Source organism: Heteronotia binoei, chromosome 17, assembly GCF_032191835.1.
Source record: "Heteronotia binoei isolate CCM8104 ecotype False Entrance Well chromosome 17, APGP_CSIRO_Hbin_v1, whole genome shotgun sequence".
NCBI lineage: Eukaryota > Metazoa > Chordata > Lepidosauria > Squamata > Gekkonidae > Heteronotia > Heteronotia binoei.
This window is the reverse complement of record NC_083239.1, coordinates 32,551,128-32,579,025: the sequence shown is the minus strand read 5'-3', so window position 1 is coordinate 32,579,025 and position 27,898 is coordinate 32,551,128. Positions and strand designations below refer to the sequence as shown.

Sequence of the window (27,898 nt, the reverse complement as noted above, 5' to 3'; positions counted from 1 at the left end):
AGGTCGCCATGACTTCCAGGCACGCGTGCGCACACACACACACACTCACACACAAACACACACACAAATACAAAAAAAAAATGGAGACAGGGAAATGGGCCCCTATGCAAAACAGGAAAATTACAGCTCCAACATTCAGTGGGCATATGAATTGCCCATGGTGCTTGAGGGTGCCATCGCACCCTCCATTGTGTTTCATGGCAGCCATTTGCTTCTCCCTTAAAGTGTCTCTTCTACAAGCAAAGAGTCAATCCTGGCTTTCCTCTGCCTAATTGGAGTAGGGATGTTTCAGAAGAGCAAAAGAGGCATTCCCTTTGGTCAGCAGGGAGCAGCCACTAAGAAATAGTTCACAGGAGAAAGCTTGGCTTGGAGCCTTCCGACATTTTGTAACTGGCTCTGGCCCGCTATGGCAGACATTTTGTGATGGGCCTTTTCAGTGTTCTCAAAATTTCAAGGCTCAATGAATTTGAGACTCACGGATCAGTGGGGAGAACTGGCTTGGTGTTTCATGTACTCACAGTGGACATTCAACTCTCTCTGCGGAGGCTGGAACCACAGATCTATCCACTTGGAACACCCAACGCCCGGGCACCCCCACATTGGTGGTCCTCCCGATATTGATGATATCAGGGGTTCGGGAAGAAGGGATGGTATAGTAATTGGTTTTGTCTCCACTGTCAAATCCAGCCTGTGGGAGGAAACGAAAGGGAAAACTCATGTTATTATCCATTCCTATAGGATAGGAACTCTTCTGGACGGAGCTGTTTATGCTGCACAGGTGTTTATATACACTGAAAAATCTTCTCTTGGTTATCCTATGAAGGAAATTTACACATTGATTGTCCTGTCGTGGTAGAACCAGACCTGTTTGGCTTCAGCAGCAGAACAGGATCACGTGTCACCTTCTGGTTATTAGGATGAAGTGGCCCTATAGCTACCCACTGCCAGGGTTTGCTTTTTTTTAGCAGGAATGCAGTTCCGGCTGGTTTGACATCAGGGGTGTGGTCTAATATGCAACTGAGTTCCTTCTGGGCTTTTTCTACAGAAAGCCCTGTGTGAAACAATGGTGACATCAGGGGTGTGGCCTAATATGCAGATGAATTCCTGCTGGACTTTTTCTACAAAAAAAAGCCCTGCTCACTGCGCAAAGGTTTTTTATAACTGGAATTTTGATATTTCTCTGAAGGAAGATGTGTGACTTAGTTACTGCTTGTCCCTGCTTTCCAAGTTGTCTACTATCCAGAAGAAGTACCTGTGCTGGGGTTCCTCCGAGGCCTGTGGCTTCATTCCCACCACTTGCTGTCCCCGTGGTCCACTGGATGCCAGCATAATTCAACATGATGAAGGACATTCGCCTGTTGGTGATCAAAACAGCCTGGAAGGTGTTGACCTACAGCAAGAAGGGAATAGAGAGAACAAGAGTCACATTTTAATCTGTTATTGCCTCAATAGTCAGGATTGAAAGAGGAAATACTTCTTTATCCAAGGAGTGACTAATATATAAAAAACACTGCCAGAAGATGTAGTGGCCAAAAGCATAGATATTGTATAAAACAGGATGCTAGACAAGATGATCCAGCAGGGCTCTTTTTATGTTCTTAACAGCCTTTGATGGGATACAAAATAGGGAAGAATCACGCAAGTTGACATTTTCTCAGTGCATTGGATTCAGTGGTAGATTATCCCTAATAGAAGCAAGGGGATTTTTGCTGAATTCCTCTTTCCACTGCAGAGTTATCTCAAATGTAGTTTCTGAGGGCCCTCTTGCCCCAGCTGCTACATTTTCATGGAGCCCTTTGAGCTGCAGCAAGATGAGGGAGGTGACCAGGTTCCATTTTGCTAATCAGGTCCAATGTCAGCATACTTGGAGAAAGGGCATCTGTGAGGGCCCAGAGCTTCTGGGAGGACCCACTGCTGCTAAACAGGCTGTGGGCTGTGCAGGGGGCTGTGAGCATGGCTGGTGGGAGGTTTTTTAAGCAGGCAGGGAAAGGACGCCCAAGCAGGTGGGAGTAGGGCTGCCATGCCCCCAGTCTGGGCGGGGGTTCTCCCATCCGGGAGGTTCCCAACCCGCTGGCCCACACTGGGCCAGCGGGGGGAACCTTCCCCCCAATGTCGCCGGTGTGATGACATCACCCGTGAGTGATGTCATCGTGCTGGCAGTGTTGCATGTCGGCTGCTCTAGGCGTTTCCAGGAAAACTCTATGGTACAATTTGTGCATGCAAAACAAGTCCCCTGCCAGAGGCTGGGGAGGACTTGGCAACCCTAGGTGAGAGGCATGATGGGAGGTGAGAGGGAAGGAGGGCCTTCTCCACCAGGAGAAGGTCTGGTTAATAACATCTGGAACTTAAAAAACCCCTGGAGCTGTGCTTCTGTTGGTCCAGAGTAATGGTGCATTGTTGGAGGGGATGGAAGGAGCCTGAGTCTAAATTGTATGTTAGTATTTTGTGAACCTAAAGATGGGAATCAAACAAATAGTGTACTAGAGATTCTGCAGGTGCCATATAAACATTTTCCTGGCTATGTAGGAGCTACATCCAGAAGAGCTTCCCGTTAGGCTTGGTGGTGGAAAGTGTCATCAAACCACAAATGGCTGGTGGTGACCTTGTAGAATTTTCAAGGTGAGAAAGCTGGTTTGCCATTGCTTGCCCCTACAGAGCAACCCTGGACTTCCTTGGAGTTCTCCCATCCAAGTAATAACCAGGGTCAAGCCTAATTAGCTTCCAAGCTCAAGCTAGCTTGGACCACCCAGGCCATGGCCCCGTTAGCCTAAGGGAACATTTTAAAATTCAGTAAGGCAAGCAAAAGTGGTAGCTCTTCCAGTCCCTAGTTACAGGATCCCCTAATTTCAGGGGCTCCTGCCAGCTGCCAGTCAGCGGGCTGCTGGGTGAAGCCCTGCCCACAACAGCAACGACTGGCAGCCACTTGGCAGCCACCCCTCTGTGTTTCCTCATGCAAGATTCTGATCAGTTGGAGGGCTCTTTAAATTGTGCAGGAGGGGAGAAGAAGAAGAGGATACTGGATTCATATCCTGCTCTCCACTCCGAATCTCAGAGTCTCAGAGTGACTCACAATCTCCTTTATCTCCCCACCCCCCAGAACAGACACCCTGCGAGGTGGATGGGGCTGAGAGAGCTCTCGCAGAAGCTGCCCTTTCAAGGACAACTCTCCAAGGTCATTCCAGCAGGTGCAAGTGGAGGAGTGGGGAATCAAACCTGGTTCTCCCAGGTAAGAGTCTGCACACTTAACCACTATACCAAACTGGAGGGAGTGGGGTGGCTGCTGGCCCAATGCCTGAACTCTTCACTTGGAGTTCAGGTGCAAGCAGCCCCAGCTTACAAAAAAAAAAATCCCAACAAATTAAAGGGAAGGCACTCTGTATGTATGGGGGGGAGGGAGGGAGAGAAGGGAAAGGAAGAGGGAGGAATAAACGGCAGACGGCAATGGAGTGGAGAAGGGGGACTTGTAGCTGGCCTTCCCTCCGAGGTGGCATGGGACTGTGACAGCATCCAAGGCTAGCCTAGCAAGAAGGGCTGGTGGTGGTGGCTTCCAAGCATCTGTTTCTGGGAAGGCAAGATGTAGAGGAGGAGGAGGCCACGCCGAGCCACAATGCATTGTGGCCCCACTGCTTCTCATTGCTCACAATCAAGGGGAAGGAAGTGGCTTTTCTTCAACCAGGACTGGGTAATGTTGGAGGCACCTGAGACTTGTCTTTCCTAGCCTGGTCAGATGAGAGGAAAGCGAAGAGGAAGAAGAAGAAAAGAGGGAGAGAAGCACACACACCCTGCCACCCACATCTTCTGAGCAGTGAAGCTTGGCACTGTTGCATTCTCAAAGCTGTTGCATGCTTTTGATTTTCACGACTTGGGAGAAAACTTATTTTGGATTTAAAGCCTCCTTGGATGTTGCACAGAGCCTGCTTGCAAAAAACCATTTAATGTTAACTGGTTTTTGCAAGTGGGTGCCACTGGTGCCTTGCAAGGGGTCACGTTTCCAACGTGATTATGACACTTATGTATGACATCATCACACCAGGGACATTCCACCCCCTTCAGGAATGGCCCCCCAAACCCCCCACCAGTGATGAAGTAGAACCTGGCAAACCTGAAGCATAGCCATGTGCATTTGGACCTATGGAATCATTACCTTTTCTGGTATATCATTTCCATAAGAAAGACCCACAATCTAAGCCTCTTCCCAGGTGATGGGGTCATTTCAACTTTCTCTTTTTTTTTTTTTTTTTTGTAGTTTAAATTTTTTATTGAATTAATCCACCTTATAAAGACAAAGACATATAGACATACAATACACATTTATATACACATACATATATCTCACAATCGTCTCAACACTTTCAATCCCCCTCCACCTCCCAGACATCCTCCCAAACATACCGGGAGTGACCAGAGATTAATATTTTACTTCCCTCTTATTCCAACAATATACCTTTACTTTTTACCCAACTATATATCGGTTCCCAACTCTCTTTACATTTTTGTATATTTCCATCACGTAACCTTGTGGTCATTAAATCAAGTTCCGCAGCTTCTGTAAGCTGAACAATATATTCTTCCCTGGAAGGTATTTTTGGTAGCTTCCAGTATTTTGCATATAATATTCTTGCAACTGTTACAATATACATTAACACCTTAGTTGTTTCAGGTGGGAGATTTTCCCTGCAAACATTTAAGAGATAAAGCTCTGGGGAGTGTCTAAGTCTAATTTTCACAATCTTCTGGGTCCAAATGCTAATTAAAGACCAATACTTTTTGGCATGTTCACATTTCCACCATATGTGGAAAATTGACCCTTTAGCCTTTTTACATTTCCAACACTTGTCAGAGTAACTGGGATACGCTTTAGCTAATCGTTCCGGCGTCAGGTACCAGCGATAGATCATTTTATAAAGATTTTCTTTATACAAAGCTGGTTTGATCAATTTTATGTTCCGTCTCCATATTTTCTCCCAGTCATCTAAAGATATGCTGAAACCGAAGTCCCTCAACCATTTAACCCAGGATTCTTTCACCACCTCTCCTTGCATTTTTTCCCTGAGCAGCCACTCGTAAATTTTAGAGATTAATTTCTGGTCTATTTGAATAATTTGGTCAAGGTCATTTAATTTTCTAGAAAAGCCTATTTCTTTATCTTTTTGATATCTTGATTTTATTTGACATTTCAGCCACCAATCCAAATTGTCCATTTCTTCTTCTCGGAGGTTATTTTGTCCATCTAATAGATTTTGGTAGCATGAATTATTCCAAGTGTAGAGATTCGGGTGGGTAGAAGCCTCTATCGGTGATAGCCATAATGGGGTATAAGAATAGAACTTTCTAATTTCTAACCATACTCTATAAAGGGATCTTCTGATCTCATGTCTCCAGAAGGAGCTATTTTGTGGGGGACTTTGGTACCAAAGGTAGCCGTGCCATCCTTTCTCCAGACCTGCCCCTTCTAATGCTAATATTCTTTTATTTTTCAAAGTGAACCAATCTACTAACCAGACTATTCGACTAGCCATATGATAGAGGTTCCATTCTGGCAAAGTAAATCCGCCTCTAAGTTTGCTATCTTGAAGTACCTTAAGTCTAATTCTAGGTTTTTTGTTCTGCCAAATAAACTGTAAAATTATTTTGTTGACCCGCTGAAAAAATGACTTTGGGAGCAAAATGGGAATCATTTGAAAGAGGAATAATATTCTTGGCAGCACATTCATTTTAATAGTGGCTATCCTGCCCAGGAGTGAAATTTGTAAGTCTTTCCATCTGTATAAATCTTGTTGTATCTCTTTCACTAGTTTCTCATAATTATTTCGGTATAAATCTTTCAAATCTTTGGTCATTTGGATTCCTAAATATCTTACTTTTTTTCCTTGTATAAATTCCGACTTTGTTTCAAATTGGCTAATTTGTTCATTATTCATATTTTTAGTAAAAAATTTTGTTTTCTGGGCATTAATCTTAAGTCCCGCTACTTGCCCATATTGTTTAAACGTTTCTTTCAAATATGCAATAGAAGTATTGGGATCTTCCAGCACACATAGCATATCATCTGCGAATGCTTGAATCTTCAACTCCTCTCCCTTGATTTTTATGCCTCTTATCCTGTCTTCGTCTCTTATTTTTTGCAGTAATGGCTCTAAAGTTAAAGCAAACAAAAGAGGGGATAACGGGCACCCTTGTCTTGTTCCTTGTGCCATTTCAATCATATCCGATTTAATGTTGTTAAAATTGATTCTTGCCTTTTGTTCAGTATAGATGGTTTCCACTAAGTTGCAAAAATTTTCTCCGCAGCCCACAGCCTTTAATGAATTCATGATAAATTTCCAATTCACATTATCGAAGGCTTTCTCTGCGTCGACGAAGATAAACGCTACCTGTTTCTCTGGATGTTCTTTATAAAATTCAATAGCGTTTAGTAAAAATCTTAGATTTTGTCTCATTTGTCTACCTGGTATAAAACCTGTCTGGTCTTCATGGACAATAGTTCCTATAACCTTCTTAAGTCTATTAGCCAGCACACTGGCAAAAATCTTATAATCGGTATTCAACAAAGAGATAGGTCTGTAATTTCTCACTTCTGCTGGATCTGTATCTTCTTTATGTATCAACGAGATCAACGCCTCCTTCCAAGATGCTGGTATTCTGTGATTCTTTTATATATCCTCAATTACGTTTTTGTACGAAATAAGAAGTTCTTCTCCACACGCCTTGTAGAATTCACTTGGTAGTCCATCTGGACCTGGTGCTTTATTTGGTTTTTGCTGGTTTATCGCCTCCACGATCTCATGCATAGTAATTGGTTTTTCTAATTTTTCTTTTTGTTCTTTGGATAACTGCTTCATCTTAGTCTTGATCAGATAATCATCTTGCCTCTGTTTATCTATATTTTGACCTTTATATAATTTTTGGTAAAAATTTTGAATTATTGTTTTCATCTCGTCAGTTTGCGTTATCTCCTTTCCTTCTTCATCTCTAAGTAGCTTTATGATTTTCTTATTTCTTTCCTTCTTTAATTTGTATGCCAGCCATCTACTGGTTTTATTTGCATTTTCAAAGTGGGTTTGTTTCATCCATTTCAGCTGTTTTTCCACTTCTTCCATTAATAATAAATTAATCTGATGTTGAATAGCAGCAATCTTCAATCTTATCTCTTCTGTGTTTCTTTTCTTTTGCTGTTTTTCTTGATCTCCTAATTTGAGGGTCAGATCTTTATAGGATTTCAGTCGCTCCTTTTTTCTTTCCGCAGTATATCTTATTGCAATACCCCGGAAAAAGGCTTTGAAGGCGTCCCATATAATGTCCATGCTAGTGTCTTTGATTAGATTATTTTGAAAGAATTCTTTAGTTTCCTTCTTGGCTATTTCCAAAAATTTGTTCTCTTTCAAGATCTGTAAATTGAGGGTCCAACGAAAGCTTTTTGCTGTTTCTAACAGTTTAATCTGGATCGGGTTGTGATCAGCATAGGTTCTGGGTAAAATTTCTGCCTGTTGAAGACGTAACACTAAGTCTGCCGATAGCCAACACATATCTATCCTCGACCAGGACTTATGCACAAATGAGTAAAACGTGTAGTCATTGGTTGTTGGGTTCTTGGTTCTCCACGCATCTATTAGGTTTAGTTCATCCGCTAATTTTAAGAAAGCTCTTGGCAAGGTATTCCGCAGCTTTCTTTTCTTTTGTTCTTCAATTTTTTTGTCCTTTTCTGTATCAAAAACCGCATTGTAGTCACCTATAATGCAGCAATTCTTCGGATTAAATTCTGTCAATTTTCTGTGTAGAGCCTGGTAAAATTTTTCCAAGTTCTCATTAGGAGCATAAATATTGGCTAATATCACTTTATTACCATTAAGCTCTATCTCTATTATCACCACTCTTCCTTTTTTATCCGTATAAAGACAGTTGGAGTGAATGGATCTGGATACGTAAATAGCTACCCCTCTCTTTTTCTTCTTTAGATCAGATGAATGGTAGAGAACCCCTAGTTTTCCATTTTTCAGATATTTTATGTCCTTTTCTTGAATATGTGTCTCCTGTAAACGGATTATTGAGGAGGAAGACTTCCTCAGTTGCTGAAAAGTTCTTCTCCTTTTTCCTGGGTCATTTAAGCCATTAACGTTAACTGATATTATTTGCAGACCAGGCTTAGCACTCATTTTATCCGATCTATACTATCCGGTATTAATTTCTGGGTTTTTTTGGTTTTAATCTTTGCCTTGATTCTTTCTCTCTGCGGCCTCTGCGAAGCTCTTTCTTCTGAGTTACTCTGACTGCCTTCTTCTTCTTGTTCGTCGTCCGTTTCCGACTCTTGGGTGCTTCTCTCAATATGTTGTTCCCAGAATTCTTCTACTTTTTCCATCGAGTTTATATTATATCTTCTTGATTGATATGTAAAAAGTAATCCTTCTGGAACTAACCATCTGAATTGTATCGAGTGACTGATCAACCATGATGACAATTTCCGATATTTCACTCTTCGTTGTCGAACTTCCCAGGGCACTTCTTTCAAAACCTTAATCTTAACGTCTTTCCACCTCAATTCCTGTTCTTTAGCTTTTCTTTGAATTTTCTCACATGTTGCCAAATGAACAAATTTGACTTGAACTTCTCTTGCCAGGTTGTGCTGTCGTATATAGTTTGATGAGACCCTCTTAGCCCATTCAATTTCTCTACTACCTCCCTCCAAACATTCTACATCTTCAGAAGACAACATTTCTATTACTTTCTCCATTATATTTTCATTCTTTTCTTCTGGTATATTTTGAAAGCGTAATATATAAGCTGCTTTCTCCATTTCTAGCCTTATTACCCTTTCCTCTAATTGGGCCAAGCTTGCTGCATTGTCACGAGTTCTGTTGGATATCTCTTTTTCCTTTTCCTCTATCTTATCTACTTTGGCGGTCAAGCTGTGGACCTGTTGAGTGTTCCCCAATAATTGTTTCTGAAATTCTTCCACCTGCTTGTTAGTTTTTATTATCTGCCCCAATAGATCAGCTTTCATCGTCTCTAGCGCTTCTTGATTTTGTTTGAAGCCCTCCATCACCATGTGTTGTAACTTTTCAATGGCATCTTGATTTGTTCCCTCTGGCACTGGTTTTCCCCCTCCCCCAGACGTGGGTGGGGGGGTACCTTGTCCAAGTTTTTTTGGCCCCATATCTACCCCCCAAAATCTTTCTTTAATTCTAAATTAATTAATTAGTGTTATTTTTAAACTTCTTCCTTTTACAATTCACAATCCCCTTACCCAGGGGGTTCCTTCTATTAAATAATTTAATATAATTACTTTGTTCTAGCCTTCTATAATCAACAACAATTCAATTCATTCAGTAATCAGTTACAGTTCACTTCAGTTCAACCAATACATAAAATCAATTCAATTCATTCCACACAGGAATCAAATAGCCTTCATTACTAATCATTAAATCAAATTGCATTCATTACTATTCATTAAATACCTTAATTTAAGTTCTATTTCTTTATAATATACAGTTACCTTAATTCCTAATACCAAGCTCACCTTTAAACAGTTAATTTCTATTTCTGTTCCAACCACAACAAAGTAATTTTCTTACCAGTAAGTCATTAAACTATTAACAAAAGTGTACAGTTCAGTTCTTTATCCTCCAGTAGAATTCAATTCAGTTTTCTGTCCTCCAGCTCTCTGCAGTGCAGTTCTCTTGAGTCTAGATAATTATCTCCTCTGTAATTTATCTCCTGTTCTGTTCCCCTTTTCCAGTTTATTTCAATTGTTCCTATATGTCCAGTATAGTCTCTTTATCTTTCTTCTATTCTTCTGTTCTTCTATTCTTCTTCCCGTCTATAATACTCTATATGTTCACTGTCTATGACCACGCCATTTATTGCAGTATTCCAATCAGCTCCAGAAGCGCTTAAAAGCCCATCTTCAGTGGGGAGACAGCCGCAACGAAACGTTGCTAAGAACCGTCTCACCACTCTTTATCAGATATATGATTTTTTGAGTTCTATTCCTTGAATTCCGTTTGCCTTCTGTCTAGTAAAAAAGCTCATCAAGTCCTATATAGTATTATTTTCAATAGCGGACGCCATTCTCTCCCCGCCTCATGGTTTCACTTTCGACTACAGCACAGCCGCCATTAAACTGTAATCCGCACCGCGCCTTTCGTAGCTCTCCTCTTTCCCTTCTATCTTTTCCTGTTTCTCCCTCCTTCCACCTTCAGTATCTTTCCCTTAAATACTTCAAACCACCTTCTCGATTCAACTACTTGCTCAGTCCATCAGCCTACTTGCTCAATCCATCAGTCTACTTACTCAGTCCATCAAGCCATCTCTTCTTTCCCGGATACAACCTCCGCCGCCGCCACCGCTGCTGTCCGCCGTCTGTCGTCCGTCATCCGTTTCTCTGCCCGGCCGGTTCTGTCTCAACTCTCCCACCTTATTCTTGGCTTTAGATTCCAATCTTCTTCTCCTATTCTTTATACTATAGTTCTAGCAATCAATAGTTCTAGGCATCAATCAGTCTCAGTTACCTTTCCGTCCCGCTTCTCTCCGCTTCTCCTTCCCTCTATGTTCTTCGTTTTCTTTTCCTCCGTTCTGCGTCTCTCCGACAGAACATTCACTCCGCGACATACACATAAATCCCAAACTTTGATGGATCCACTTGGAAGGTATAATTATGTTTCTTCTTGTTGTTTCATGCAGCGGATAAGAATGTTATCTCCGTCTGCTCCCTTGTCCGGTGGCCCGGTTAAGCACCAGAGTGTTGCTGGGCATCGGCTTCAGGGGCTCATTGGATCTGAGTAGGGAGCCTCCGCCACCCATCCAGTCTCCAAATAGTGTCCCAAACTGCGAGGCGTCTTCCGACGCTTCTTTAGGGGGTACTTTCAAAACGAAAGCCCCCCCGAATGCTCAGCAAATCCAAGCTTCTCCCGGAGCTCGGGAAAATGCTTAGCGACACCACGCCATTACACCGGAAGTCCCATTTCAACTTTCTCAAGGGAGTTGCTTATAGGCAGGGGTGGAATTCTGGCAGCAGCTCCTCTGCATATTAGGCCACACACCCCTGGTGTAGCCAGTTCTCCAAAAGTTTACAGAAAAGAGTCTTGTAAGCTCTTGGAGGATTGGCTACATAGGACTGCCAAGCCCCCGGGCTGAGCGGGGTTCTCCCACCCTGGAGGTTCCCAACCCGCCGGCCCACATTGGGCTGGCAGGGGGTACCTTCCCCGATGTCACCGCGCGATGACGAGTGGCGGACTGGCCAGGGTGTCAGGTTGCCCAATGGCGAGTGGGCCCTGTGGGCCCCTGATAAAGTGGGCCCCCTTAAACAATATGTTCTAAATGTTATGACCTTTTAGTCACTTGAAAATATAATAGAAGTTCCAATTTAAAGAAGTTCTTTGTCTCCTGGCAACCCGTATTTTTAGACCCAGTCCACCACTGGCGATGACATCGCCTGGAAGTGATGTCATCATGCTGGCGATGTTGCTCGCTGGCTGCTCTAGGCACTTCCAGGAAAATTCTATGTTTTTCCTGGATGCTCTAGCGATTTAGGAGGGAAAACTCTATGGCACAGTCTTAGGAGGGAAAACTCTATGGTAGAGCTTTCCTGGAAACGGCCACAGCGCCTGGCGAGTGACATCACCGGCGCGATAATGTCACTTTGGGTGACAACATCATGCAAAAAAAAGTCCCCCCATCAGAGGCTGCGGGGGACTTGGGAACACTATGGCCACACCAGGGGTGTGTGGCCTAATATGCAAAGGAGCTCCTGCTAGAATTCCACCCCTGTTTATAGGTCAATAGCTGCCATACATCTGGAAGGACATTTGTAGCATAACACATGATACCAGTCAAGAAGAGGACTACCTTGCTTGAAGTAGACCCATAATAGGCCACACGGTCCCAGGTAGCGACAAAGGCCCAGGCAGCAGCGAATGGGATCCCAGGAAAGTACCGATTGATGTCTTCAGTGCACCACCTAAGCAAGCTGGGATCCTGAGATTGCCTCCAGAAAATATCCCCACCTTTCACATTGTCAACATCACCCCAGTATGGAGCCACAAAGGGTGACCCACCATCCAGTGGGAAAGGGTTAGGTGTGAACTGTGAGACTCTCACACCAAATGAGACCACACCATTGTTGTTTACCTGTAGGGGTCAGAGGAATAGGAAAATGGTGTTAGTGGCAGGTAAATAGTTCATTAGAAGAATTACAAATCAGCTATGTAAGGAAGAAGTGTCATTAAAAAAAGGCAAGCATATGAGACTGAAGCTGTCAGATTCCCCCTATGGTTATAAACAACAAACCACCCACTACAGCCTCTGCCTGGAGCCTAGTGTTGCCAACTCTGTGTTGGGAGATACCTAGAGATTTAGGCAGTGGAACCTGAAGGGGGTGGGGCTTGGGGAGGGGAGGGGAAGGACTTCTATGGAATATAATGTCATAGAGAGACAAGAGTCCCCTTCCCTTTCCCAATTATTGGTCTTCTGCCTTCTTATCTATCAACTCTCCATGTTCCACAATTGCGTAGAGCATTTACTCTTGCCAGATGTAATACTATCCCTTCAGGTACAGTGCTCTAAACGGTTCTGCAACAATGTTTCTGTTTTCCTTCAGAATTTCCAATGGATAAATGGGACAAAAAAGTCTCCAAAACAATTTCAAACTGGCACTTCACTCTGGGATGTCAGCATCTTGCTAAGCAAAAGCTCACTGGGAGTCTCAGAGGGGTGGCAGAGTGGTTACAAAACCAAAATAGAACGAAGTCGGAGCTCAATGGCACCTTTAAGACCAACAGAGTGAGAGTTTTCATGTGCATGCACACTTCCTCAGACAGAATGGAAACAGAAATAACAATCTTACACATAGAAGGTAGGTAGTCAATCTCCAATTCTGACATATTTATGGACTTGTGATGTTGTCTCCTCCCGCCAGTTGAACCCTAACAGGTGATAACCATTTAACTAAGCTTATTATTCTTTCAATCTGTTAAAAAAACATCTTCATTATTTTGTATGCTAATTTACTGCCCACCTTCTATATGTAAGATTATTTCTGTTTCCATTCCATTCTGTCTGAGGTGTGTGTGCAAATGAAAGCTCATGCCCTGAATAAAACGGTTGGTCTTAAAGGTGCCATTGGACTCTAACTTTGTGCTATTGCTTCAGACCAATACGGCTACTCACCTAGACAAAACCAAAATGTTTGCAGAGAAGGTGTGATTTAGCCTCCTGACTTTATTCATATGGACTGAGGGCAAACAGCTGAGTATTCCACGGTTACTTCTAGTGTAGTTATGCTTGCCTTTTCCAACCCTCATGGTGAGTAATCCCCCACCCTTGCGCCAGCCCCCCCTCCCAATAAATTGATGAGTAGGAGAAAAAATGGTCAGAAATGGCTACTATAATGATGTTCTTGGAATTTTGCCATGTCTCTATGGTCTTAACCATTTCCCCTCCCCTCACAATTTCATTCTCCCCCAGGTGCTGCCCTCAAAATCTCCTAACATTTCCCAAGGAGAGAAGGAAACCCTGCTATGGTTCCCTTTGTCTTCCTTCACAGGGGTGGGGGGAGGGACTAACAGTTACAACTTTCAAATATATAAGACTGAGAACATGAGTCCAAACCTTGGACTCAAGATAAATTTATACAAACATGCACTCCTTTTATTCAAATGTTTGATGTTACTTTGTGTTTCCATTTTTGTATAATTATTTTTTTAAAAAAGAGTAAAGATTATTACTCATACTCATTAAGCAAGTTGTAGCCTTTTTGAAAACCACTGTGCAGTTAAACCCTGGTCATCCCACTCAACTAAATGACATCCCTTCTTGCCTCTTTCAAAGGCTATAGAAGAAGATAAGAAGAAGATGTTGGATTTATACCCCATCTTTCACTCTGAATCTCAGAGTGGTTTACAATCTTCTTTACCTTCCTTCCTCACAACAGACACCCTGTGAGATAGGTAGGGCTGAGAGAGCTCTCACGGAAGCTGCCGTTTCAAGGACAGCTCTGTGAGAGCTATGACTAACCCAAGGCCACTCCAGCAGCTGCAAGTGGAGGAGTGGGGAATCAAACCTGGTTTCCCCAGATAAAAGTCAACCACTACACCAAACTAACTCTCATATAGCAAGATAATGGGAGTGAATCCTACTCAAAATCAAGATTTGAGAAAGGAACATGAAGTGGGAGGGGTAGTATTGCCAAGTCCCCCGTGGGACCATAGAGTTTTCCTGGAAGCTCCTAAAATGGCAGGCATGTGACATCACCACCACAAATGACATCACTTGTGAGTGATGTCATCACACCAGCGACATCGGGGGAGGATCCTCCCACCAGCCCAATGCGGACTGATGGGTTGGGAATCTCTGAGGCGAGAGAACTCCCACCCGGCCCGGGGGTTTGACAGCCCTAGGGAGGGGAGTTCATTCTGGCCCAATATTACATACATAGAGGGTGCGGTATGGCTTGCCATAGAAGGTGAAAGGAACAGAAATGGTGATCCCTGCAGATGCTCCATCATCTGATTTCTCATTCTTGCTGTCGCCTTGAGATGTCCCATAAGGATACAGCAAAGTTCCTAAAGACAAAAGAAAGTACCTTACTTGGATCTATTGCAAATATTTTTTACAAGAGAGTCATTTTGGTGAAGAAGGCTGTAGCGCACCATAGACTAAAACAGAACTTACTTCTGAGTAGACCTGCAGAGACTTGTTTCCTGAATAAAGAATATAGCATGAAACCACCTCTGGCTCTGCTGCCTTCCCTTTTTTCCTCCCCATTTATGGAGAACCCACACTTTTAAAAGATGCCCTTCTCATGAAGCAATTCAGAATGACACATTACCACCCCTAGACTCCTACCATTCTTACAACTATTTAGAACGTTTTTGCTTCTGAGGCCCTCGGGAAACAGCAAACAGCTTGGAGGAGGTGGGGAAAGATCCCCTGTTTTCTGTGAGCCAACTCCTTCTGTGAGCTTTTCTGCTGGATCCTTAGCTTCCTTGATTCTAAAGTTTCTATACAGCACCTCTTTTTATTTCTTTGAAAGTATAGTCACCATCCAGCAATGGTTTCACCAAAGACAAAGGTAGAATTAATACAATTTATACCCAATGGAGTGACTCTCACAATCCTCCAAGTAGTTCTCCTCGAATTTAAGTGGCTCTTCCATTTAATTTAGAGGAAGCTTCCTTAGATCAGAAGAAGACATAAAAAGAAAATTGGGGTATACATATCAAAATAGATTTTTTTTTTCCTAGTGGAGTGGAAGTATAGGAGTAGGATTCACTCCCATTATGTTGCTATATGAAAACTCAAAAATTCTAGTGGGTTTTGTTTTGCCATAGGACTACTCTGGACTGGAGGTTTATACACAACTATGTTGCTACCAGAAGTCTTAAATCTTGCCTTGGATCAATTTTTCCATGGGATACAAGGTCCCTCATCTCATATAAACATGACTCCATTATTTTTTTCCACCAGAATTTAGACCTTGACACAAGAGCACCATACCTGTTGGTCTCTGGATAGAAGTCAGTGTTGATCCTAAAAAAGAAGGTAATAACAAGAATATCAAGCCTAAAAACAGATTAATAGGCATGTATATGCTTAAGTTCTAATTGTGCATGCTTATCTGGAAGACTATAAATGTACTTGGGAGAGGACCCCTCTTCCCCAACATTAAGCTTTTGTTGTCTCCTATGATTGTACAATAAAGAATTCAACAGCTTTGGAAATTCTTTTAGTGCCTTTCTTTGACACCTCCTCCTCTAACTCATGACCAGATAATCTCCATCTGATGTTGAGGGGAGGGGTGTCTGCCATAGTCAGTCATCACTACTAACTTTTGAAGGAGCTACCTCAAAATTAGTTTATATATATATATATATATATATATATATATATATATGTGTGTGTGTGTGTGTGTGTGTGTGTGTGTGTGTAGTATACACACACACACACTGAGATTGTTTTGCAAATCTGGGGAAGAGTTGCCCCAGCTTCGTTGGTAGAAAGTGCTATCAAATTGACGCTGACTTCAGGTGAACCCCACAGCGTTTTTAAGGCAAGAGACAAAGAGGTGGTTTGCCATTGCCTGTCTCTGCATAACAACCCTGGACTTCCTTTGTGGTCTCCCATCTATTTACATATTTACAGGCATGCAGATAGCAATGGGCATGAGTGGTTCAGTTCATGGTTTGTGGCCACACACGAACCAATACAAATTGGCAGGTTAGTTTGCGAACTGAACCAGTTCGTATCGGTTCATGATCCCTGTTTTCTGCTCCCATGAAAAGCAGTGGGGAGCAGAAACCAGGGGTTTAAATGGCTCTGAGTCATTTAAACCCCTGTTTTCTAGTCTTCACTGCTCAGCTGTGTGTGTGGGGTTTTTTTTATATAAAGGGAAGAAAGCAGGGCTTTAAATGTCCCTGAACCATTTAAACCCCTGCTTTCTGCTCCTCATGAACTGCCTTAAAATTCATGGAAGTTCATGGCGGCTCTTCAGTTCATGAACGTTGCTTTGTGAACCATGAACTGGCCATAATTCATCACAATGTGAGCCGGTTCATACCCATCCCTACATGCAGAGCCCTAAATGGTGGCAGTCACTGGCCCCAATGCATGGATTTTGCCTATTCATGCCAGCTATGAGGTGTAGTGATAGACTGATAAGCAGAACTTGGAATCACATGTGGAAAGCTAAAGGAGGGAACATTAATTTATTGTACCCCTATGGCAGGGGTAGGGAACCTTTTTTCTGCCAAGGGCCACATAAATATTTATAACATCATTTGCGGGCCATAAAAAATTATCAACTTAAAAAAACAGTGCTCCGCCAAGGAAGAACAATTCAGGCCGGCAAAATTAATATAAATAATTGTTTTTCTATTTGAAGACATGTGCGGAGAGCCTAATCTGGCACACACACACCCAGCTTGCTGCCCTAGGCAAATGCATAGGTCCAAGGCTTTTTTTGTAGAAAAAGCCCAGCAGGAACTCAGTAGCATATTAGACCACATCCCCTAATATTAGCATATTAGGTCACACACTCATTAGCATATTAGGCCACACCATCTGAAATAATCAAATAAGCAAACTGAACTGTGGCAGTAACTTTTCCAGGTCCTGCAGCAATTCTGGCCGACCGGCCAGATCCCAGGGAGGCTGCCGCACAGTACATCTGAGCCCTGTGATCCCTGCCTGGCCCTGGGGAGGCTGCTGCACAGCGCAGCTGGGCTCCACAATCCTCGCTGGCCAGCCAGGCCCTAGAGAGGCTGCCACATGGCTCAGTTCGGCCCAGCAATCCCCAAGGGCCACACCAAGTGACCTCGAGGGCCACATATGGCCCTCGGGACAGAGGTTCCCCACCCCTGCCCTATAGGCTCATTTCTTTAGGGAGACATGTTCCCCTGGTTCTTATTTAAGTATCAGCAGTGCATTTTCATGAGATGTAGTAACAAAACAGAAGCAAACTGGGCTTCTACACAATGAGATGTTGGCCTTCTCTATAAAAGGTCCTTTGCAGCAGTCTGTGTAATTGTTCTTTCCCTGTCCTTAGACCCCAAACACAACTGACCATATCCTAGTGTTTGTAGCCTCTCCATTCACTACTTGGCTAATAAATATCCCAGGGACAATACCTGGGATGGGACTCTCATTCATCTGGCGGACAGGGTGCAGCATTCCACAGCTATACAGCATTTTCCAGTCAATTGCAGTAATGTCTGCTTCCTGGCAAGCAGTGGCATAGGCCTCCACCATTTGCTGCAGCGTGTCTTTGTCCCCTTTGTTTAAACACATTTCAAGGATGCATTCTTTGAAGTACTCAGAAGGGCTCACTGTGGAGTGGCAGTCTCTGAAGGGTCCTCCTGAAACTTTGCTGATCACACCGCAATACTTTTCATGACTGTACAGCTCCTCCTGGCTCTCGTCACAGGCTGAGCAGGCACTGTCCGGGACTTCCCAACTGCTGACCCAGTCTGTATTGGAAGAGGCTTGAGTGCCATTGGGATAAGTCATGTCATCATCTCTCTCTTTGTTGAAATTCCCGCAGAGTCCGCAGGTGGCTCCATAGTAGCTACTCGGGAGGGTCAGCACGACTGTGAAGTTATTGTCGTGCATCACCTGGAGGCCAAAATCTGTTTCAATGGTGGGCATTCCATCATTCTTGGAGAGTTTGATTTTCCCATCTTGCAGGGTGGCTGGGAGGCTGGCCACTGCACCATTTACCTGTGGTAGGAAAGGACCATATTTCTGACCTGTGGCTGTCACTGAAAAGTGCAAAGATGCCCATGCTGGCAGATCCTGGAGAGACCACAAATGGCTGAGGATCCTTCCTCTCCTTCTCCCTCCTCCTCTTCTTCCTTCTCCCTCCTTCCCTCTCTCTCTTTTTGCCTTAGAATGTTTTGAAATCATAAACTGAGCTACATACACACATGGTTAGATATTACATGTTGTACTCAGAACTATTTGTAGCAGGAGCTCCTTTGCATATTAGGCCACACCCCCTGATGTAGCCAATCCTCCAAGAGCTTGCAGAGCTCTTAGTACAGGACTAATAGTACATATTAAGCCATACACCCCTGATGTAAGCTCCAGGAGTATTGGCTACATCAGGGGTGTATGGCCTAATATGCAGTTCCTGCTACAAAAAAGGAGTTCCTGCTACAAAAAAAAGCCCAGTTGTACTACACCAATAAATAACACATGGGTTATGCTCTCTGGACAAGCCTACCCAATTAGGAATTATTGTTGTAGCACAAGACAATATCCAGTGTTGTATGCGTGCTGCCCTGTGCTGAATGCCTGAACAAAAAAGTGGTATATAAACACACAGAAGGAATTAATGAATAGCAAGTCACCCCTTTGCCATTAGCTGAAGATTGGGAGCCAGACAGACTACAGAGAACCTCATCAACCCACCCTGGAATTGGCAGAGGGTGACCTGTGAGAAGGGTAATATGGGTGGCAAAGTGTATTAAGCCAGCCCTGAGTATCTTCTGACTTAGAAATGCTTTCCTCTAATCCTAGATTTGTCCATGGTCTTTAGTGGTGAATAGTATGCATACTTTGAGGAGCTCTTAATGAATGCTTCTGGACATTTTATCAAGTAGAATTCACAGCCACAGGAAATGGCGACTGCTACAAGCACTGACAATTTCACGAGGGGACTGGGGAAACATGGAGAAGAGTAGCTATTAGCCACAAGGTATAGATGGAACACTATCTCTGGAGTAGTGATGGTCTGTATTCTTGGTGCTTGGGGGGGCAACAGTGGGAGGGCTTTTGAAGTTTTGCCCCCACTGGTGGACCTTCTGATGGTACCTGGGTTTCGTGACATAGGGTGCTATCACACTGGGAAATTAATGTGATATTATCTTATTGCCAGAAATCCCGCTTGAGTTTGGCTTGTTTCAGAGGTCAGACAGCCACCATTGAAGTGGCAGGATCCTGGCAGCGATCTGTGGTTGGCCATTCACACTGCTAGTGCGCCTCAACCACAGACCCACCATGGAAAGGGTTGTTATGTTTTTTTTTTTAAAGCCCCCCAGTGTGTGTGCTCAAGCAGAGAAGTGCACAAGCAATCCTCCAAGCAAAGTTGGGGGGGGGGGGGAACCTTGAACATGCTGGAAACATCTTGGCATGATCACACTGCTCTTCTACTTATGATTTGTGCCTGAGTGTTCAGATGGCCAGCAAATATGCAGCCTAAATGAGATTCAGGGGAAAACTACTGGGAAGACCCAGGTGGCTTTTTAATCCAGACAGGAGGTGTTATGTCTTGAGACGAAAGCTAATGCACCGCATGGTGATCGCTACAGAGGCGACTAGGGGGAAACCCACTGGTCCCCGGATGTAGCTCGCTAGATGCCCCGCCCACCAAGATCTGTGGCGGGAAGCTTAAATGGCCAGGATTGGACTGGTCAGACTGGGGGGCATTTCCGGGGAATGTATATAAGCGGGACGCGGCCCGCGTGCTTCCTCTCTTGTAATGTACCACCTAAGAAAGCATGTTGCCTTCAACCCGTCTCGTCACTCAGTACATTACAGGAGGCATCTAGAGACGGGGTGAAAACGGGTGCAACTCGTAGGGCAGATGTGCTTGTATGATCATGCACATTTAATCCAAATGGGAGGCTTGGCTAAGTCAGGCCAAATCTCTTGTGTGAAAGCACCCATAGAGTGTCAGACTGGATGAGCCACTGGCTTCTCATGTTCTTATAGACACTTCTAACACTTTCTTGTCTGTTAATCCCAGCTTTTTTCACTTTGAGGACTTCTGAGCTATTTTCCGGATATCATCAAACACATCATTCCTAGGAGTTTAGCTGGTTCATTGGGATTCTTAGACTTTTTCAGCTAGTTATACCAACTTTTTGCCCACTCTTAGTCATGTACCTCCTGTTACTATAAACAGAAACACCATTAACAAAGAATCCTAGATTCTTTCTTACCATGATTTGGGCACCTTCTCCCCTGCTAATGGTGATGTTGTAATCATAGACCTTGATATGGGTAAGCTGCATCTTGAAGGCAGCATCACCCTCTGTGTTGCTGCTCTTTTCTTCAACTATGAAAGGTACAAGGTTGGAGTCACTACTGCAGGCCTTCACAACAGTGTAGGAGCAAGGGTCTTGGAGGTCTACGGCGAGTCCATCAAAGGTCTGAACATTATGGGACGTAGAGACTTGACAGGTCCCTTTGTACTCAGGGATGCAACTTGCTTGACCATTCTGCACTTTGCATGTTTCCTTTGCTCGGCACTGCAGCTCGTTGCAGGGATCTGCAGTAGATGAGAAACCAAGATAAAGATAAAAAATCCTAGACGACCTATAAGAGGCAGTTGGTGGGAAATGACCACAAGATCTCCAAACACTGTCATGCAGTCCTTTTCCTAATTTAAGGTTTTCTTGACCTTGTGAGGGTCCTGGCAGAGGTCCTCCCCGCCACCCCTGCCTCCTGGGTGATTGATATCACCAAGGAGGAGAGGCCCTCTGAGAGCCTGGATGAGGCCGCATGCCACCTAGCCTCCTCCATGATGCTCACCCTGCCCCACTGCCTGCCCCCTTCTGCCCTCCCCCCCCAGTTAAAGCTGGAGGGAAGGGAGGGCACGTGCAATGGTGTGGCAAGGCTCTGAGTGGCACAGAGAAGCCACTCGTTGCCTGGCTTCTGTTGCTTTGCTTCTGGAAGGTGAAGTGACAGTGGCCAGGCAGTGCGTGGCCTCTCTGCACCGCTCAAAGCCTTGCTGTGCATGCCCTCCCTGCCCTCTGGCTTTGCTCATGGGGGGCAGGGGGTGTCACTCCTTGGTCCTGGGAAACAACCTACTCCTAGTACTCCTGCCTACTTTTGTTGTACCCTGGTGGAAAGTCCAGAAGTCCAGTAATTTAGGCTAAAGCATCTGGTATTCCTAGGTGGTCTCCCATCCAAGTACTAACCAGGCCCAACTCTGCTTAGTTTCTGAGATCAGACAAGATCAGGTGCGTTCAGGGTGGTATGGTCATAGGCCCTACATCACCTGTTATTCTCAGGTGGTCTCCCATCTATACTGCCTTGAACATGCTCGATCTTGTCTGATCTCAGATGCTAAGCAGGGTCAGGCCTAGTTTCTACGTGGACGGGAACAGGGGTGGAATTCTAGCAGGAGCTCCTTTGCATATTAGGCCACACATCCCTGATGTAGCCAGTCCTCCAAAAGCTTATAAAAAAGAGCCTTGTAAGCTCTTGGAGGCTTGGCTACATCAGGGGTGTGTGGCCTAATATGCAAAGGAGCTGCTGCTAGAATTCCATTCCTGGATGGGTGTCAGCCTTTTGGGCGACTAGCCAAGCAACCCTATCACTACAATGGATTTAGACTGGAGTAAGCCTGCATAGGATTGCACTTGGCTAAGGCAAGACTGAATACGCTGCTCCAGTTCAGTTGCACTAATGACATTGTCTTCAAGGTGTATAAAGTCTGTTCTGTACATTACATGGTAGCAGCAGAGGGCTAGATTGCATTTTATGCAGGGAGATTTACCCCTTCCACTAAATTTATTTATGGGAAGGTCTGCTAATATTTCTGTGCTGTGCAGAATTTGGAGAGCCACTGTGGTACACATGGAAAAGTGGCTCCAGACTTTGCCATTTTCTTGATCTGCAATGGTCTTAGGGCTTTTTTTGTACCAGGAACTCCTTTGCATATTAGGCCTGATGTAGCTAATCCTCCAAGAGCTTACAGTAGACCTGTATTAAGAGCCCTGTAAGCTCTTGGAGGATTGGCTACATCAGGGGTGTGTGGCTTAGGAGTTCCTGCTACAAAAAAAAGCCCTGGTGTATTATGTGGTTGATTGAGGATATTTACATGTGCAGTTGGGTTTTCTCCAGACAATGTCCCCTGGACCATGTCAGGTTAGGAAACTGGTGTGTGTGTGTGTGTGTGTGTGCTGCTGAAGCCCTTTCTCCATATATGTAAAACTTGTGATCAAATTTGGGCAATGCATTTGTAGGAGTTGTGGAGGATCTGCAAGACACGCGTGAATCTCATACATGACAAAGGTTGGGGATGCCATGATGTGTGAATAATCTTCACAACACATTCATTTCCAAATATCTTTGCTCCTCTCAGTTCTATCACATTTTATTCTACAAATGTACATCTGAAACTTCAATCGACAAAGCGGCCCTTGGCCTTCCGTGGGAATAAAAACTGCAGTTCTTATGTAAAGCTGGGCAAAAGGACAAAAGAAGGGAGATAGGGAAAAAAAAGACAGCAGCTTTGTCATTACCTTTTGTACAAATTGCTGGAGAGCCATATGCCTTCTCAAGTCCAACCCCAACACTTAGCAGCCCAAAAGGGGAGGTGGGGTGCTCCATTTTATGCACTGTGTATCTGCTGCCTAAGCTGTGTGATGCCCAGGAGAATTCAGTGCCAGGAATTGGTTTCCACTGGAGATTTCTCAGTTGTCGCTTGTCCAAGGTGATCCCAGAAGTCTCTGATGATTTGGCAATGATCAGAGCATAGTTCTCAAATTGGTCCTGCCCATAGATGTTGTAAGCCTGGCAGTAACTAGTGACTGGAGGGATTGCCATGAAGAAAGGGTCATAGCGGAGATGGCCATGGGTGCCACCATCACAGAAGAAGATAACTTGAATGCCTGAGCTAGCTGAGAGGGACATGGCGGTTGAGCCTTGAATGCCATAGAACATTGATTGAGCACCAACCACAGTCCTGCTGCTCTTCCTCATTCCTGTCAGAGCATCAACTCGAGCATTTTGGGACGTGGAAACATACACTATGTCATGCTCTGTGTCAAAGGGAAGAGAGGGGACAATGAAGTTGGTACCCCATCCAGAAACAGGCAACAGCTGCTCAGAAACGTGGTCACAAGAGATTTTTCTAGTGATGCATGTGTGGCCGCTGTAAACAGCCACTGGTTTCTGAGAGACTATTTTTGTACCAGAGACATCCACCTCGCTTTGTAGCTGGACAGCTTGGTAAGGATTAAGGGCAATGGAAATCTTGCTCCCACGGTAATATGTTTTCCCCTGAAATGTCACAGTCCCTTTCAGGTAGACGTCAATGGATGTGGGCTCCTCCCAGGCGACAATGGCAAACTCTCCATAGCGATCTGTACCTACAGTTGGAGTGATGATGTAATACTCAGTTCCTAAGGTTGTCACCGGATAGACAATGGTCGTATCCACTGAGCTAGGTTTCTTATTGACTGAGAGGATGGAGATATCTTTGTCAGCCCGGACAATGACTGCGTTGTCAAATAAATCAGTTCCAACCATCTCTGCTTCATGTGGGATTGTCACCGACAGGAACTGACCGTCGTTCACCTGGGTCTTTGCCCTCAATGCTGGCCGTTCCATATTGATAGTAACAGATGTGTTAGGAGCATAGCCTGAGATGATCAGCTTGAAATCCCCCTGAGATGTTCGTTGCAAGCCGTTCTGCATGAAAGCTATGGCAAATTCTTTTCCTAAAGGACTTGAGGCAAATGTCGTTGGGATCAGGCCGACGACCATCAAGGCAGGAGCAGCTGACATTCCTAACAAGAAAAAAAAATAAAGCTTTTAGAGAGCTCCAAATAAACGTTTCACTGTGTTTTAGGAGGCCATCAAAGTGAATGTACCTGTGCTTTATGTTAATCTGTATGTGAAAGGATTGGCCATAATAGCCACTAGGAAAATTCCTGGTTGGCTGATGCCTTGGAGTCCTCCTCCAACCTCTCAGGCTGCCTCAGAGGAGTCTTGCCTTGCTCAGGGTTTGGAATAAAGAAGAAGATATTGAATTTATATCCCACCCTTCACTCTGAATCTCAGAGTGGCTCACAATCTCCTTTACATTCATCCCTCACAACAGACACCCTGCGAGGTAGGTTGGGCTCAAAGAGCTCTCACAGAAGCTGCCCTTTCAAGGACAGCTTTGCGAGAGCAATAACTGACCCAAGCAGTGCTGGATTAAACCCTGAGGAGGCCCCTAAACAGTCAAAATCTTGGCCCCTCCTTGCAAATTATCTGAGTTTGTGCCCACCCCACTGTCCATTGCCTCCACTGCAGCCTGCGAGCACCTTCTCAAAAGCCCCTTTGACAAAGCTGTGGGGGAGAAGCAGAGAGAGGCAAACTTGGCGATGATGCTAGCAGCAGCCTCGCCAGGCAAACTGGGCAAAGAGTGGTTCAGTTGTTGGCTCTGTGTGCAGGCTCTGAGGGCTGCAAGCAGGGGGAAAATTAGGGGGCAAAGCCAGCCTGGGGCCCCCAAAGGCATGAGGGCCCATAGACCAGTGCCTACTTGGCCTAACTGTTAATCCAGCCCTGGACCCAAGGCCATTCCAGCAGCTGCAAGTGGAGGTGTGGGGAACCAAACTCAGTTCTCCCAGATAAGAGTCCACGCACTTAACCATTACACCAAACTGGCATTATCTGAATATGCATATCCTTGACGGCAAGTCAAAATGACCTAAAATCTGATGTACCACGAGGAGGAGGAGATTGGATTTTTACCCCACCCTTCACTTGGAGTCTTAGAGCAGTTTAAAATCTCTTTTACCTTCCCGTCCCCACAACGGTCACCCTGTGAGGTAGGTGGGGCTGAGAGAGCTTTTAGAGAACTGCTCTTAAGAGAGTAGCTCTGAGAGAACTTGTGACTGACTCAAGGTCACATCAGCAGGTGCAAATGGAGGAGTGGGGAATCAAACCCAGCTCTCCCAGATTAGAGTCCGCACTCTTCACTACAGCAAACTGGCTTTCAGGGAGAGAATGAACATATGAAACATATGATCATATGAAACTGCCTTATACTGAATCAGACCCTTGGTCCATCAAAGTCAGTATTGTCTACTCAGACTGGCAGTGGCTCTCCAGGGTCTCAAGCGGAGGCTTTTCATGCCTACTTGCCTGGGCCCTTTTTAGTTGGAGATGCCGGGGATTGAACATGGGACCATCTGCTTACCAAGCAGATGCTCTACCACTGAGCCACCGTCCCGCCCCTAATGTCATTACCATCCTACACAGAGTTGCACCATACTGTGATTAAACTAGTCTGTTGACTTCAGTGGGTATATAAGGATATAACTCTGCTTAGGGTGGCACTCTTAGGCTGTGATCACATAAACTAAATAATGCACTTTCAATCCACTTTCAATGTACTTTCCAACTGGATTTTGCCAATTCACACAGTAAAACTCAGTTGGAAAGTGTATTGAAAGTGCATTATTTAGTGTGTGCGATCACAGCTTTAGTGTTCCAATACATAGGGTATTGGGCTTGGAATGGGGATGCCTGAATTCAGACAGCCACTGATTGTAGTAAGTGGCCTTGGTCTAGTCCAGGGATGGCCAAACTTCCTTAATGTAAGAGCCACACAGAATAAATGTCAGATATTTGAGAACCGCAAGACAGGAAGGAAGGAGAGAGGTGGAGAGCAACAAGACAGGAAGGGAGGCAGAGGTGGAAATTAAGCAACTTTAAATGCATTTTCCAAGCCACCAGCTGACTTGGCTTAGAGAAGTGATTTAAAGAGAGAAATGCCTTCTTCAAGCCAGCCGATGGGGTGGTTGGAGCTTCAAGAGCCACACAATATGTGTGAAAGAGCCACATGTGGCTTCTGAGTCACGGTTTGGCCACCCCAGTCTAGTCACAGTCAGTCCATCAGCTAAATCTGCAGAGTCACTATAAAGATAAATTGGTTAACTCCATGTACCTCCTTAGAGAAAGGTAGACAAAATATGATAGACAGAAAATACTTCTAGGGAGAGAGAGAGAGAGAGAGAGAGAGAGAGAGAGAGAAAGAGAGATTCCTCTGTTTATCCAACCCTTAAAGAGCTCATAGTTGAGATAAAGACCATCCCTTTGATTATAAAATGCAAACCACTAGTTTGTACAGCCTCAATTTGCCTTGGAATTGTGAGGAAGAAAGTGGAGGTTTAACCTTTGAACCTTGAAAATATTTGTAATTTAAATTGTTCTCTTCCACATAGAGAAAACCAGTGTGGTGTAGTGGTTAAGAGCAGCGTACTCTAATCTGGGGGACTCAGTTTGATTCTCCACTCCTCCACATGAAGCCAGCTGGGTGACCTTGGGTCAGTCACAGTTCTCTCAGAGCTCTCTCAGCCCCATCTGCCTCACAGGGTATCTTTTGTGGGGAGAGGAAAGGAAGGTGATTGTAAGCCGCTCCAAGACTCCTTGGGTAGTGACGAGGAGAAGTATAAAACCAACTCTTCTTCTTAGTTGTTATTGTTAGCATTAAATGTTTTAAATGTTTTTAAAAGGCTTCAGAATAAAGTTTGAGTCCAGTGGCACTTTTAAGATGAACAACATTTTATTTAAGGTATAAGTTTTTGTGTGTAGGCATACTTCTTCAGATACAGAAGAATTATCTGTATCTGAATAAGTGCGCATGTACACAAAACCTTACACCTTGAATAAAACGTTGTTGGTCTTAAAGTTGCTGCTTCAAACCAACACAGGTACCCACCTGACTCTATCTTGAAAGGTTTCAATGTGTGAAATGAATGGAAAGTTTAAGTGTTAAATATTGTCTTCCTTTTTTGCATTGCCCTGAGGCAAATAGAAGCTTCCTCAGGACTTTTTTTGTAGAAAACGCTCAGAAGGATTTCATTTTCATATTAGGCCATCCCCCTGATATCACCATTGTTTCACATAGGGCTTTTTTTTGTAGGAAAAGCCCAGCAGGAACACATTTGAATATTATGTCACACCCCTTGATCCCAAGCCAGCCGGAACTGTGTTCCTGTGTGTTCCTGCTTAAAAAGAGTCCTGAGCTTCCCAAACCTGAAGTCTGTACTCTATTTATTGATGTAGGTGAGTGATTTTTGCCTTGCTCACTTTTGCTCTGAGTACAGACATGTGTATTGACCAGGTTCTTGAATAATACTAATTTGTACAATTTTAATCTGGCAAGAATCCTATATATTCTTGGGCCTTCTGCCAGTGAACTGATATGGGACCAAAATGTTCAGGTTTGTCTCTCAGCCAATAACACTGCTTCTTGGCAATCTTATGGAGAAACTAATGAATACAAGTACTCACCCCACAGAATGCATATTTTGGCCCAGAATTCCATCATCCGCATGCTGAACAACAGATTGACAGAAGCTGCAAAAGGAATTTTGAGAGTAAGTTAAAACACCTGATCCTTCCATGGAGACAGTCACCCATCCAATACTTGGCAGATGAAAAATGGTTACTTGTTTTTTCATTTTAAAAAGGCAATGAATTCTCAAGAAATGGACTCAGTTCAACAGGGGATTATGTGACACAGGACGATGGAATATCCTCATTCAAGTGAGTGTGAAGGATTGCAGCCACAGTTCTCTGCAACCAAGAATTTTTTTTTTTTTTTGCATATTGCAAATCTATGGACAATTGCATTACAAACTGTTCACTAAATGCAGGAAGTATGCGTGTTTAAAATCCC

The 27,898-nt window shown here is 44.2% G+C and overlaps 1 protein-coding gene and 1 pseudogene across 1 annotated transcript in view; both read right to left on the bottom strand.

The window, feature by feature from the left end:
• Positions 1-507: 507 nt before the first annotated feature.
• LOC132585758 (IgGFc-binding protein-like) overlaps positions 508-27,898 on the bottom strand; it is a 43,539-nt gene continuing 16,148 nt past the window's right edge. The window contains exons 2-10 of the mRNA XM_060257643.1: positions 27,511-27,576; positions 22,743-24,011; positions 20,433-20,761; positions 17,619-18,207; positions 15,490-15,522; positions 14,425-14,555; positions 11,842-12,123; positions 1,253-1,390; positions 508-688 (exon numbers count right to left, since the gene is read on the bottom strand). Of these exons, the coding sequence (XP_060113626.1) occupies positions 515-688; positions 1,253-1,390; positions 11,842-12,123; positions 14,425-14,555; positions 15,490-15,522; positions 17,619-18,207; positions 20,433-20,761; positions 22,743-24,011; positions 27,511-27,576 (3,011 nt within the window). The 3' untranslated portion in view covers positions 508-514. The remainder of the gene's footprint in view (positions 689-1,252; positions 1,391-11,841; positions 12,124-14,424; positions 14,556-15,489; positions 15,523-17,618; positions 18,208-20,432; positions 20,762-22,742; positions 24,012-27,510; positions 27,577-27,898) is intronic.
• On the bottom strand, positions 21,365-21,483 carry LOC132586548 (5S ribosomal RNA; annotated as a pseudogene).